Source organism: Calypte anna, chromosome 4A, assembly GCF_003957555.1.
Source record: "Calypte anna isolate BGI_N300 chromosome 4A, bCalAnn1_v1.p, whole genome shotgun sequence".
NCBI lineage: Eukaryota > Metazoa > Chordata > Aves > Apodiformes > Trochilidae > Calypte > Calypte anna.
Window position 1 is genome coordinate 14,616,110 of NC_044248.1, and position 13,644 is coordinate 14,629,753.

General features: G+C 39.6%; 1 protein-coding gene across 6 annotated transcripts in view; it reads left to right on the forward strand.

The window, feature by feature from the left end:
* The window catches only part of LIMCH1 (LIM and calponin homology domains 1), a 175,447-nt gene that overhangs the window by 94,787 nt on the left and 67,016 nt on the right, over positions 1-13,644 (forward strand). For all 6 annotated transcript variants that reach the window (XM_030449481.1, XM_030449482.1, XM_030449486.1 and 3 more), the window contains 2 exons: positions 7,996-8,102; positions 11,598-11,628. In XM_030449481.1, the coding sequence (XP_030305341.1) occupies positions 7,996-8,102; positions 11,598-11,628 (138 nt within the window). The remainder of the gene's footprint in view (positions 1-7,995; positions 8,103-11,597; positions 11,629-13,644) is intronic.

The window sequence follows — 13,644 nt, forward strand, 5'->3', positions numbered from 1 at the left end:
ACACACAGAAAAACTGATGCCAGGAGAATTAATGGGTAAGAAGGGGTAGATGCCACAGATGCTGAGCTCTGGTTGCACTGAGAACATTGCTGTTCTGATATTATTTGCTTCTTGTCTTTTTTGTGGTTTCTTCCCCAAACTGATCTGTGGTACCTTTTGTATTGACCTCTTTCATAGCCCAGCCAACAAGGCAGAGTGACAACAGTCCTTTCCATCACAGCAGAAGGAACCATGCTTTGCTCTTTCAGTGGTGTCTCTTCTGTCCTTTTGGTTATACCCATCTGACTCTGGATTTGTAAGGTGAATTTTCAGCACCTTTGAGGAGTGCTTGACTCCACTTCACTGCACATGGGCTTTTTTTAACACAGTTTTTAGTGAGCTTTATTCCCCAAAAATGTGAAAAGTGGGTAACAGAAGAAGTCATAAAACTGAGGACCTTACAAGCCAAGTGTTATCAACTGGTACTAAAAAGCTGCAGAGAAGGGATAGAAAGGAAATGTCCTCTTCCTGGGCTGTAGTATGGCTGCTACCATAGAATCACAGGAGCGTTGGAGGTGTAGGGGACCTTAAAGATGATCTAGATCCAACACCCCTGCCATAGGCTGCGACACCTTTCACTCAAATCAGCACTCTGGAAAGGGGCAGGAGAAACTCAAGGGACTGAGGGCTGTCCCACCATGTGGGGGCTTCAGCAGATTTGAGGTATGGCAGCCCAGGGACCATACATTGAGGGTCCATGCAGGTAAGCATCCCCTCTCCAAGATCTGGTAGAATCTGACATCTGGCTGACATCTGGCTGTTTTTTTCATCAGCATCAGAGCCAGTGAATAACCTAGAAATGCTTTGGGCTTTTTCCCTGCCTGCCTATGTTCTGTCTTCATTACTGTAAACAAACCATCTTACTCAGGGTGTATCTTGGGTTTGGCAAACCTGAGGGTCTGAACATCATCTGATTGCTCTCTCCCCCAAAGACAAGGATGTTGATTGAGCATCCATTTGCTCATATGTTGTATTTGTGCCCTCAGGGATAATGACATGATGCAGCAAGGAGAAATATCAGGACCTACTTAAATAGTGAAGTCATAGGGTTAGCCTTGTGTTCATGCTGTGTGCACCCCTCCCACCCCCGCGTGGTTTGCTTTTGCCTGTTGAGTTGAAGGCTGCTATTGCTTGCGTTCTTTCCCATGGTCCCCTCCCATTTTTTATTCTTTCCCTGTAATCTGTCTCCTCTCCTGTCCACAGTGTCTCTTCCCTCCTTCTACATCATATCACGCTGCAGGGATTTTAGGCTCATTTTAAAAATTTGCAGAAATATACATCATTCATTCTGTACCCAGCATGAAATGTTCATTACCTGCCCAGGTCCATTTTATATTTTGAATTCCTTTCATTTGTGTTTCATTATACACAATATGGCCTTTCCTGTTTGGGGATTTTAGTAATAACCATCATACGTATGATAGTAATACTTTATGTTGCTTAAGAAGCTTGTAACTGTGATTGAAATTTGTTACAGGGCAAATATTTTAAAAAGCAAATAATCTGATAGTGAAGGACAGATTCAGGAAAATGTCAAAGAAAATTCCTTGAGTAGTGCTGCTGTAACTCTGACTTGCAAGCTTTTAATTTTAAACATTGTGTGCTTTTTGATATCTGGAGGACAACCGTGCTCACAATTGATTTGCCAAACCATTTCATTTATTATGGTCTTATTTTTTAGAGCCCCCTTTTCAATTCTCTTGGTGTGATTTTGAGGTTTGGTTTTTTTGTTGTTGTTGATTATTTTCAGTTTATTATTGTAGATAGACTGTGATCATGTTTCATGTGATACTTAAGGTTGGAATTATTGGAAAAAAAGTCTGTTGGACACCAAAAATGTTAAGAGCAGTACTTTGAAAAGGTAAATTGAGTATGTTCTTCCTTTGCCCGGCTTTGCTTCACACTGTCAGTGGAAGATGAGTTTTATACTATTGAAGTAGTGTAAAGGAGTGGTATCAAAGTTGTGTGTTATCTTCTTGCTCCAGGTACTTGCAATTTATTAGCCTAGTAAAGCTGGTTGGTAGCAGTAAGGATCTAAACACATTGGTAGGACATGAGTATTTCCAGCTAGATCTTCAGGGTGGTACTGAGTATCTTTTCAGTCTTGGGTATTGTCTGAAGACTGCTTAGAGCCATGTTTGGGGGTTCTGGTAAGTTCTGTGTAGACACAGTATGCTCCCAACAGGCCCATTTTCTTCACATTTTTTTAAGGTGTTTTCTGCCTTTTTATTAAGGGACCAGGGCTGTTTGAGGAGACATCTTTTTGTTGCTGATTACCCTAAACGGAGCAGAAAAAGCCTTGGCTTTCTTTGCAAATACAATCCTTGCTACCTTCTCTGCTGAGCTCTTAAAAGTTCTGCTTTCTGGCCTGCTCTTGCTCCCAGCAAGCCTGGCCCTGCAGCCCTGCCTTCCAAGTGGTACAGTGTCATCTCCTGCCAGCCCGGGTTATTCCTGCCCTTTCAATCAAATCATTTCTCTATTTACTCCCTGGACCTATTTTTTGCCTTCAGGGCTCAGAGTGTTCCTTCCCCACGCTGTGGTAATTTTCCTCCATTGCCTGCCACACAGCAGCCCTGGCATGTCTCACAGATGGGGGTGATGCTGGGGGTGGGGTTTGGGGTCTGCAGCCCCCGCCAGCAGCAGCTGCTCCGCCGCTCCGCAGGTTCGGTGAGGATGGGGTCAGGCTGACGGGCTGGTAAGTCCTGCTTTCCCTCCCTGCTCTCGGTGTTTTTCCCCATGTAGTGTTTAATTTTCTTTAGGTGAGGCTGTTGTGTGCCAGAATCTTTTTGGGGTGTATGCAGGCTGGGCTTCCCTCACTGCTTCAGTGGGAATTGCTTGTCTATTCTGGTGTGCTCTCATCCTTCACCTTCTGGAGATGAAGCATCCAAAGTTTCTCAGTGAATGTGTTGTGGCTGCGGTAGAGCTGCTTCCAGATCTATTGATTTGGAATCTGTCACGGAAAAACAATGTTTTGTGAAAACGTAGTTTTACTAAACAGTAAAGCATATTGTATAACCAGTAAAAAAATGTGTACTGAACATATACAGTAAAGCAGATTGATAAATAGGTACAATACAGATACTTAAGTGTGTGTGTATACTTATATATATATATATCAGAAAATATGAAAAGTTCCCAACCTTTCTCATACAAGTTCTTCCCTAGTGGACTTGAACTGAAAATTCCAGTGTTTCCTTTCTGCCTGCTTGTGAATCAGTCAAGATCCCATTCTTGTAGATGACTAAATTATCACCCCTAATTTTTTATATAAACTGAAAAAATGAGTGAATGGGGAAGAAATCCTGAGAGGAAACAAAAGGCTTTTAAGAGTCCATATTGGAAATTGATCAGAAAAGCAATTTGGAAAATTTTTAGAAATCTTCCAATTTATTCTGTAACAGGGAAAATTTCAGCATTCCACAAATGAAAAAGGCCACCTGTCTGTCTGCAGCTGTCCTGCAAAACAGCACAGTTCTACTGGCAACTAATAATATCTCCAACTTGCAGAAGAGGCATGCACTTGGCATTTTATTCAGCATTCTGTGCAGACATACAGCTTGCCTTGCTTTTGTTTTCCCCGAGTTTATCTGTATATCTCATCCAGGCCATGTACCAGCACGCCTGACAAACCATGGTTCCACAGGGATAAGCTGCAGGTCCGATTTGCTGCGTGGATACAGTGAGGATATTTTGTATACTATTGTAGCAGATAAAAGGAATGGAAGTGGGCCAAATTCAAGCTGTTTGCCATTGCATCTGATCAGCAGATCCTATGGATAGAATTTGCCTGCTGTGAATATTTGATTCTCGCTAGCTTGAACTATCTTGTGTGTTGGCAGGGCTACTGTGTGAATTTGTGGTGGCTTTCCAGGGTGTCTGTCCTGCACAACTGCTGATTTCTGGGGGTTTTTTTACAGAGTTCAGGGTCTTGTGCTCCACATCATGTGTGAGGAAAATGACCTAATGCTGTATGGTGAACATTTTTTCTTATTTATAGCACATGGGTTACCAGCCTTTAACAAAAAACAGAAAACAAAAATTATAAGTAAGCAGGATATTACTTCTTCCTCCCTCCCCCTTCATGAAGGTGTAGCACCTTTGTCTCCTGTTCTGTCTGCATTCCCTACAGGTGGTTCTGCTGGTAAAGCGATTTTGTAGAGGTGAGTCGTGCAGGTTACACACTAGAAGGGATGAAAAGGTTGAAAGGCAGATTGTGAGAGCAGGAGTAGCTTTACAGTGCCTTCCTTCCCGTGCATCCTTCTGACTCAAAATTCAGGGAATCGGTGCCCCATGTCACTGCTCATCCTGCCCTGTTCCTCCACAGCCCTTCTTTCTGGTTCATGCCTGGCTTTGCCTGAGAGTTTGTAATGTTCTGTTTGGTTTTGTTTGGTTAATTTTTCTCTAATGAAATTCAGCATGGCTGAATTTCATTTATGTTATTTCATTTAACATTTATGTTAATAACTTTCTTATTTCCAGTCCTTGTGAGTAAATGACATTGCTTACAGTAATGATCTCATAGTAACTGTCAGGACTCTGCTTAGGCAAACAAAAACTGATGGGGTTTAACCTATCAGTGTATTCTGTGCTTGTGTGCTCTGTCTGTCACCACACTGAAGCACTTGTCTTCTGCAAGCAGCCTGTTGAGAGCTTATATCATTTTATAGAGAAGACATTGATAACATTTTATACATATCTACAGATAATCTATAGATTACAGCCTTATAGATACAAAAATTTATAGATAAAAAGAGGTAACATTTGCAAAAGAAATTTAGACTGTAATCTGTGAGTTTGTTCTTCTCTGGGTGTACGAGGACAAAAACCTGAAGATTTTTGACTGAATAGTGGTGTGGACTGAAACCAAGAGGAGCCAGCAGGAGCCAGTCACTGGTCCTTGAGGCTGTAGCACTGTATGTACTGACCTTCTCCATCTGTTCCAATTCTGCATCTGCATCAAGTAGCTGCTCAGAGAAAGGCAACATCACCTTTATTAATGTATTCAGGAAATTGCGTGTTAGTGCCCTTTAGGGGCTGCCAGAGGACTGAATTCTGGTCCTGTGTCTTCCAAGACCACTGTAAAGGACACCTCCCTGCTAGCAGAGGCAGGGCAGCTGGCTGGGCTGCAGTCCCTGCCATTGCAGTGTGACCCATTTGCATGACCTGTTTGCCTCTGCCAAGTTGTAAGGAGCTGGACGTGCACATTAGGTGTGTGTTTTCAGTCTCTTAATTAAGGGACTGAAAGGATGTTTTATATGTGTTGCTGCTTGTAAACCTTTTTTAGTTTTTTCCTGTTTTTTTTCTTTACTACTGTTGAAGAAAATTAAAAAGTGGCACTTTATAACAGGCAACTAAAAAAGTTGTGTAGTTAACTACTAACAGGTACGGAGCTATAATTTCTCTCAAAAAAATACAATCAAATTTTCTGAGAGCTCAAGAAACCAGGACTAGGCCACTGCAATGTGTGGTAGTACAGGGGGTAAACTTTCCAGGGAGCTTGAGTCTTTGGGATAAGACTCCATTCTCCTTTTAGTGGTTTAGGAGTGTTGTTCTCCAGTGTCTTAGCAGAACTAACAAATACAAATTTCAGCTGTGCTGAAGCAAACCAGGAGAAGTTCTGTTTTGCAGCAGCATGAGATATGTTTTTGCTTGGTGATAGGCAGCCTGGGGGCGGGTTTGTCTGCATATCTGTCACATGAAAACAATGTCTTTGTTGTTGTTTGGGGTTTTTTTTAATCCTTTTAAACAAATTGCCATTTTTAGGACAATTTGGAAATAGAACTATGAGATTGTTAACAGAAGCAAAAAATTTCAGTGCTGACTGATGGCATCTTGTTGAGATGCATGGTTATTTATGCCCTTGCAAGATTCCAGCTTTCTGAGGCATTGTTTGGGGGATGGTATTAGTGACAGTTGTCAAACATTATTATTATAGTGATTGTCAAAATAAAAGCATGTAGGAAAACAGACATAGGGCTGTGATACTGTTTTGGGTTGGGTTTGTGGGTTTTTTGGGTTTTTTGTTTTTTTGGTTTTTTTTTTTGAGAAGTGGGCATTTGTTCATCAAAAGAAGAATTGGAACTCCCAGCTACATGGCTTGTACTTTTGTTACTGCTTGTCATAAGTTGGTTGTGAACTTCTGGCATAGAGATGGGTGCAGTTAGTTATCCCTGGAGTTCCCCCTCCCTTGATTGTTTTCTAAACCTATTAAGTTACTATGTCCTATGTGTTGTGTATATTTTTGTTAGGAAATAATGTTAGGAACTTTTTTTTCTTTTTTTAAATGCCTTTGCATTTTTAATAGATTTACAAATAACTCCACCCACCATTTGGAAGTGACCAGAACTGTCCTCCATCAAAGCCTAAACAACAAGAGTTACTCACATTTCAGTTGGAAAAATTATAATGCACACAATAAGCTAGATGGGGAATTTTACAAGCATCTTTTCATGTCATGAATGATGCTGTCTCTCTGGGTTATGGGCTTTCTGCTTTCTCGACTGCTGCTCCTTTCCCTCTGGCTCCCCTCCAGAGCTGTTAAGTTCCAGCCAGGGAAGAAAGGGAGATTTGGACTCCTCTAAATTTCCAAGTCTGTATTTTTTTGCGGTGTGGCTGGTGACAGGGAGCTTTGTGTGTGAGAGCGTTGGCATGCAGGGAGCTGCCCCGATTAGCATGCTGATGGCTGCTGGGCCCCGGCAGAACAAACGGGGCTGCTCGGGCCGAGCCGCGGCCGAGCCACCCAGACAGAATCCTACAGCAGATGTGGGGACAGCCCTGCTCCCAAATCCTGCTCTGTCCCGCAGGGTGGGCAAGAGCTGAATGCAAGCCAGGCCCCTCTGCTTCCCAGGTTTTACGAAAACGGAGGTGTCTGCCCTACGCTGGGGTTTTACTTCTCTCCAACTTTTCCTGTGGCAACTTCCTCTCCAACTTTTTCTGTCTCCAGTTGGAGGTTTCAGATGAGAGGCTTCAGAGTAACAAACTGCAGAGTGTATCCTTACGTGTCCACACATCTACCATTGCTGTTGCTGAGCTGGCAACATAGACATCTGAAGAGTTCTATGCTGACCTTCAAGATGTATCTGCATAAGAAAGATGGTTGTGTACACTGGTTGTGTAAAAAGGGGGGCAGTGTACATTCATATGTGTAAGTAGAAAACATACATTAAATGTATGTGCAAACATACAGATTTAATCCCTCAGTGCAAACCCATGTGTCATTGCTCGTGTGTGAGTTGAAAGAGGCTTATATCAGTTTGTGCTTAATCTGTGTCACTGATTTTCAATTTTTACACTCTGGAAAGCATATATCCTTCATTAAAAGTGTTACAAAACTGGTGGTGTTTCTTCTTGTAAAAGAAGTGGTCATGTAAAGTGTAGCTTCCAGCATTTCATCTCAGGAGGAGACACCTGCCTCTTTTACCAGTGGCCTCTGTCTGGTTAAGGTTGGAAAGCCAACAGACAGGTTGTGTTTCCTAGGAGTAACTGGCTTCTTCCTACTGATATGCAGAATGTTTTCTGAACAAACTGCCTGCTTAAATGGTGGTGGGCTGTTTCATATCCACCTTCAGAAATCCAGCCTGTTCTTTTCTGCCCTGTACCACACTGAAGCAGTGTTGGCAGCCCACGGCAGTAGGTGGGGAAATTAGTAGGGCTTTCTCAGTGGAAAGAGTTGCCAACATCTGGGTTTGGAGAGAAGTCAGCAAGCCTGTTGCAGTTATATATGTAAAAAGAAAAAAAAAAAAGAAAAAAAAGTTTCATATTTATCTGACTTTCAAACAAAACATAAACAACTTCATAAATTTTGTGACCATAAACATCTCTGGTTCTTCGTTTAATAATGGCACAACTGTTTGTGAGCTGTTACTAAGTCAGGGGGAGGTTGTTTCTGTAGGATGATTTTTTTCAGTAAAGAAGAGTTGAAAGTTGGTTTGTTTGTTTGTTTTTCCCTCATTTCAGGATAATATCATCTTATTTCTAAGAGGCTGCAAAGAGCTGGGACTTAAGGAATCTCAGCTTTTTGATCCTGGTGATCTACAGGACACATCAAACAGAGTAACCATCAAGTAAGTACAACAGCAAGTTAAGAGTAACATGTTGTAACCTCAGGTGCATGTGATGCAATAGTAAATACATAAGGATGAGCAAAAAGGCTATAGAATTGTCATTTGTATAAAACATATAGGAAGCTGAGATTTGGGAAACCTGCAGCACTGGGAAGAGTACATTGTTCTCTTCAACAGGCTTTCTCTAAGGGCTGCTGTTTTTCCCAGAAAGATCAATCACAGCCTTCCTAAAATACTGGTTTAGTTAAGCAATGATGTTCTGTGGTACTTAGGGGTTTTCCAGAGTCTAAATTGATGGCACTCTTTTTCTGTCTGTGTAACTAATGAACTATGTAGGCTGGGGAAACAAACCCTCTAAGCATTGTTATATCAGATTAAACTGTTTGAAGATGCAAGGTGCAGACAAGAGCACAATCTGTTTATATTTGAACAAGACCTATAGACTGAAACACAGTATTTGGGCTGAGGATGCCTGTGTGGACTGGAAATGCCACAATTTTGATTTTTTTTTCACCAAAGCCACACACCTGCTATCACACAAAACACCACACACATATGAAGAGGTCCTTCCTGATAATGAATTCGGCTTTTTTGTCAAGTGATTTTTCTTTAAAAAATCACTTATTCAACAACTTTTTAGCCTTGGTATGTGCATATCACTCACTGCAAAGAGCACTGGCTGCTTATACTCTAGTGCTTGTATTTTCAGCATTTCACCACACACAGTGATTTAAAATATAGATGTGAACGCGGCACAGAAAGAATTTCTGAATTGTCCAAGGTCACACAGAGCAGGTTTGAATCAAAGTCCATATAGTTATGGATTGAGGTCTTCAATAAGAAGTTATCTCTTTCAGTGAAGACTTTGTAATTGTGGACTAGTGGAACAGAAGCAGTCTAAGTGTATTTTTCCCTCATTTCAATTAATGGTAATCAAGCCTCCCACTCCCAAAAAGCAAGAGTACCCCACACTTTCATAAAATAAACGTTCATAATTGGTTTTATTTAGAAGTTTTCCTGAATTTTTTTGATATTAAATATTAAATATTAAAAAGTTATTCCTTAGAGACAAGCAAATACGTCTGAGTTGATTGAATGGCTTTGTTTCATTTGGCAAAAAAAATTTGGTCAAAAGGTTCACTAGTGAAATCCTGGTCAGACATACCCATTTTAGTAAACATGGGAAAGCATTAATAAAATATGGAAACAATTTACTAAATTTCATTGGCACTCTATTTTTTTTCCTTCTGGCATTGGAATCTGGGCAAGTTTTCATAGTGTTCAAGCCCTGACTGGTAAAATTCAAAAGTTCTAGAAATCAAACAGGCCACTTTCCTTCCTTTAAGGAGTATTATCCCACTTTTTGCTTTTTTCCAAGCTTCAGGCTCTAATATGAGGTTCTTTTCACCTGTATATAGCAGTGAGAGGGAACTTTATTTCTTCGAAATCTGGTAATATTGCAATGACAGAGATTCTTCACTATGTGCTGTAAAATCATGACAATGAGTTGCTGGTGAAAGTGGTAAAACAAACCCTAATCTCCATATCAAACCCTAATCTCTGTATACGACCAGAGAGAAAGAATCTTCCAAATTCTTTACAGTGAAGGTGGTGAGACACTGGCACAGGCTGCCCAGGGATGTTGTGGCTGCCCCCTCCCTAGAAGTGTTCCAGGCCAGGCTGAAAGGGGCTTTGAGCAACCTGATCTAATGGGAAGTGTCCGTGCCTATAGTAGTGGGGTTGGCACTAGATGATCTTTAGGTCCCTTCCACCCAAACCATTATATGATTCTGTTTCTGGTAAGAAGCTTGATCTTGGAGGGCTGAAGATGGTGGTATCTGGGAGGAGTCAGGTGGAGAATCTGTGTCTAATGTGGAGCTCCAAGGAGAGCTGTCCAGCACGTAAGAACTTAAACCAGGACTCATAAACTCCATGGAGTTGGCTTGAACCTCCACCAAGTATGATGCTAAATAGATGTTAAGTCTCACTGGCATGGTTTTTTTTCTTCCCCCCCCCCATCAACTCTTCAGAGAAAGCAGCTGTGGAAAGGAGCCAAATGTTTTCCTAGCACTGTCCAAGTTCATGCTGAGTAACTGAGTTGAGGTGTACAAGCCAAGTTCATGACTGTTCTAGAGAAATATGTTCAAGACTATTGTCTGCTAGCTAGTTCCCAAAGCATGAAGGTGGTTTTTTCCCCCCTCCCTTTGAAGACTTTTGGGTTATTTTTTAATCATAATAAAAACATGGTAAAGGATCAATATGACGTTATTGCAAATGATTAAGATAATGACATTTTAGCCTTTTTTCCCCATATAGATGTTAATTGGAATAATCGTTAGATCTATTTTTTTTTGGAACATTCAGCTTCTACAAGTTATGAGCTAATGCTTTAAAGAATTTCCTCTTGATTTGTTAAACAAGACCTTTTTTCTACTGCTATTTAATTAAGGAAAAAAATAGAATTGATTTATTTTTCTTACTATGTGGGTATTGCTGGATAAAAGTTTGGCTTTAAAAAGATTTTATCAAAAATACTTGAGTTTGGTATTGCCTATATTTAGGCTTTTGTTATTCTAAAAGCTTTAAGTACATTTATTTTTGTTTTTATCAGGTAACCTTTAGTGTTGCAGTGGTCTTACTGTTTGTTATAGTAGAAGTCAATTCCATTATAATCAGGAGACAATCTGTACTGAATCTAAAGTGCTTTTACTTATTTTCCAGTACCTGAATGTGATACACATTTCCTCCATTTTTTTTAGTAGTTTCTTCGATGAATTTTGGAATGTTGTTTTTTATTTGTGGAAACTTTGTGCTCTATTGTTTCTAACATAAAATTTCCCTGCTTTGAACGTTGGTAAAAAACTAAGTTGACAGGGATGCCAATGCTCAGCCTAAGTGCTTGAGTATAGATTAAAAAAAAAAAAAAAGACTATTTTGCACAGCAGGTTCTATTCCAAGTAGCAAGATCTTTGTTTCTTCACCCATCTACTTTGTGATGCTTGTTTCCACAGAAGCACCTCATCCATTTCTTTAATGTTTGGTGATGATTTCCTCAGACTCCCATGCTTGTTCAGTTGCATCCAGAATCTGTATGGGTTGCATGACTTATCGCAGAGCAGGACCTGACTGTAGGATTACCACAGAACATATTCTAGCATTGAGGACTTCAGTCTTCTTTTTTGAAGGAAGCAGCACTGTTCAAAGGAAATATTTTTGGCAATGTCCTACTTTGGGACCATTATAAACACATTTATTTTTGTACGTCCAGAATTCTAATTTAATGATTGAAATAATGGTGACAAAATACTCCAACATTATAAATAAGTGAATGTGTGAACTACATCTTCTTCACTTTCATGTTTTTCCAGACAGCAGAAGCATTCTGTAGTCATTTGTTAGAGAAAACATGACCTGCTGCATTCATGCCCTTGGAAAGTGTGTCTGCTTTCTGATTTATTTATTTTTTCCTTTGTTTTTATGTGTTTGTGCAACCAGGAACATTGACTGTAGTAGGAAGCTGAAAAATGTAAGTACATGAGTTGGAGTATTATTTTCTTTGGTTAATCCCGTATTTGAGCAAGATTTATGTCATTAAAAACTTACTACAGATGAGTATCACTGAAAAGTTCCTCTGAACACAAATCTAACCAGTTTCCACTGGAAGCTTCATCAGAGCTGCTGTGGCAAAGAAGCCTTAGAATAGAAATATAATGGGGAATGTTTGTCTCTGCTTAATTAAAGGATGAATAATGTGATCTCTGTACTGTCGTGGTTTTCACTGAGAATCGTCTGATTCACTCATGAAGGCTTTTGTAGCTTTTCATGAATGTATAGGCCTAAACTAAAATTGCACAAAGTATCTAAAATGGAGCAAAAGGATCATTACATCTGGATGCAAGTGTTTGCTGCCAGATTTTCTAGCTTTCTTATTGCCCTTCTGAATAGATGAGTATTTTCACAGAAAGGGTAGTTCCATTTAAATTTAATTTATTGTTGATTTAAAATAACACCTATGATAATGGATCTTATAATTGTTAAGCAGATAAGAAAACAGCTAAATTTTGATGATCTCAGAGTCAGTTATTATCCTAAAGCCTAGCAAGCTGTCTGTCCTTAGTCTGGGAAAAAAAAAAAACAAAACCTGCACTAAATTAATTTTATATTTGGCTTTCATCCCTATAAACTGCTAGGAAATGCCAAGATCTTTTCCTAATAATTTTGCAATCTAATAATCATGACCATGGGTAAAAAAAATAAAGAAGCCCACCCCAAAACATACAGCCCCCCCTCCACCCAAATTATTTCATCCTGGCTTTCCTATCATCAGTGCAGTAATATCCATTGCATCCGGCACACAAAGCTGTGGGGGAGGAATTCAGCTTTGGCATTTTTAACACACTTGTGGGCACTGGCTTACTATCTTTGTACAGTTATATTTTTTTAAAGGTAAAATTTCAAAAGGATCCTCTTCAACGTGCCTGTAGGTGCATGATCCTACAACCTCACCTAGCAGTCGGGTGACATTGCTTGCACGTGTCACATTTAAAAACATGTGCACATGTCACATTTGGAAAACAAGGAGATAAAAGAAGAGAAGAAGTAGTCAAATGCTACCACAAATAAATAAAAATATCACTAGTGCTTGTTAAAGGAAAATAGCTCAAATAAATGTTATTTCAAGAAAAAAAAAGCAGTATTGATGAAGCCCTCAGCACAGTGGTATAAATTCGGATGTTATTTTTAAAACAAGGGGGGAATTTTGGAACTTTATTAAAAATGTTACTCAGTTATGGCATGCACATTATTTATAAGATAAAGGGAAATGTAAACTATACTTTTATATGAAAATAATATATTTTACATTATGAATCACAGTTGTTTTTAAACAGGGGACCTCTATGACATGCTGTATCCTTTTCTGACAGGGACTCAGCTCGAGTGCTGTCTGTGATTTTGGAGATCACACTTAAAGGAAAAATGGGGAAGTTAGAGAGAGATGATGAGAAAAGTCTAAGCAGAAGTCTAGCATATGTGACTGAGGAGAAAGCACTAAAAGAATGTGTGTGTATTTTTCAGGGAAGAAGAGTCTGACAGATGTTGGCTCCCAAGAGCTCTTTGGATTTTCTCCTTCTCCTGTTTTCTTTAGTTTACTATACAGTATGAATTATATGGCCCTATCCCACCAAAACCTTAAATACTGTATTTTGGTTTGTTTAACTTTTTTTGAGAGTTAATGACAAGTATTATTTATTATTGGTTGCACATCTTTTCTACATAAAAATATTTCCTGTTTTTTCTGTGGTTAAATACTTTGCAATGTCACAGAATATGCAAAAATAATTAACATTAAATGAGAAAAAGCGCTAAGGTCCAAAGTGATGGTTTGACATTTTTAACCAGCTCAAGACACTGAAATGAATTGCCTTTGACATTCAGTTTCCAGTCCAAATTGGTGTTGCTCAGGTACCATTAGAGACATCACTTTAATTGGAGACATATGTGGTACAGAGGAGGGCTGTTTGCTTCCCCTGGATAACATAAA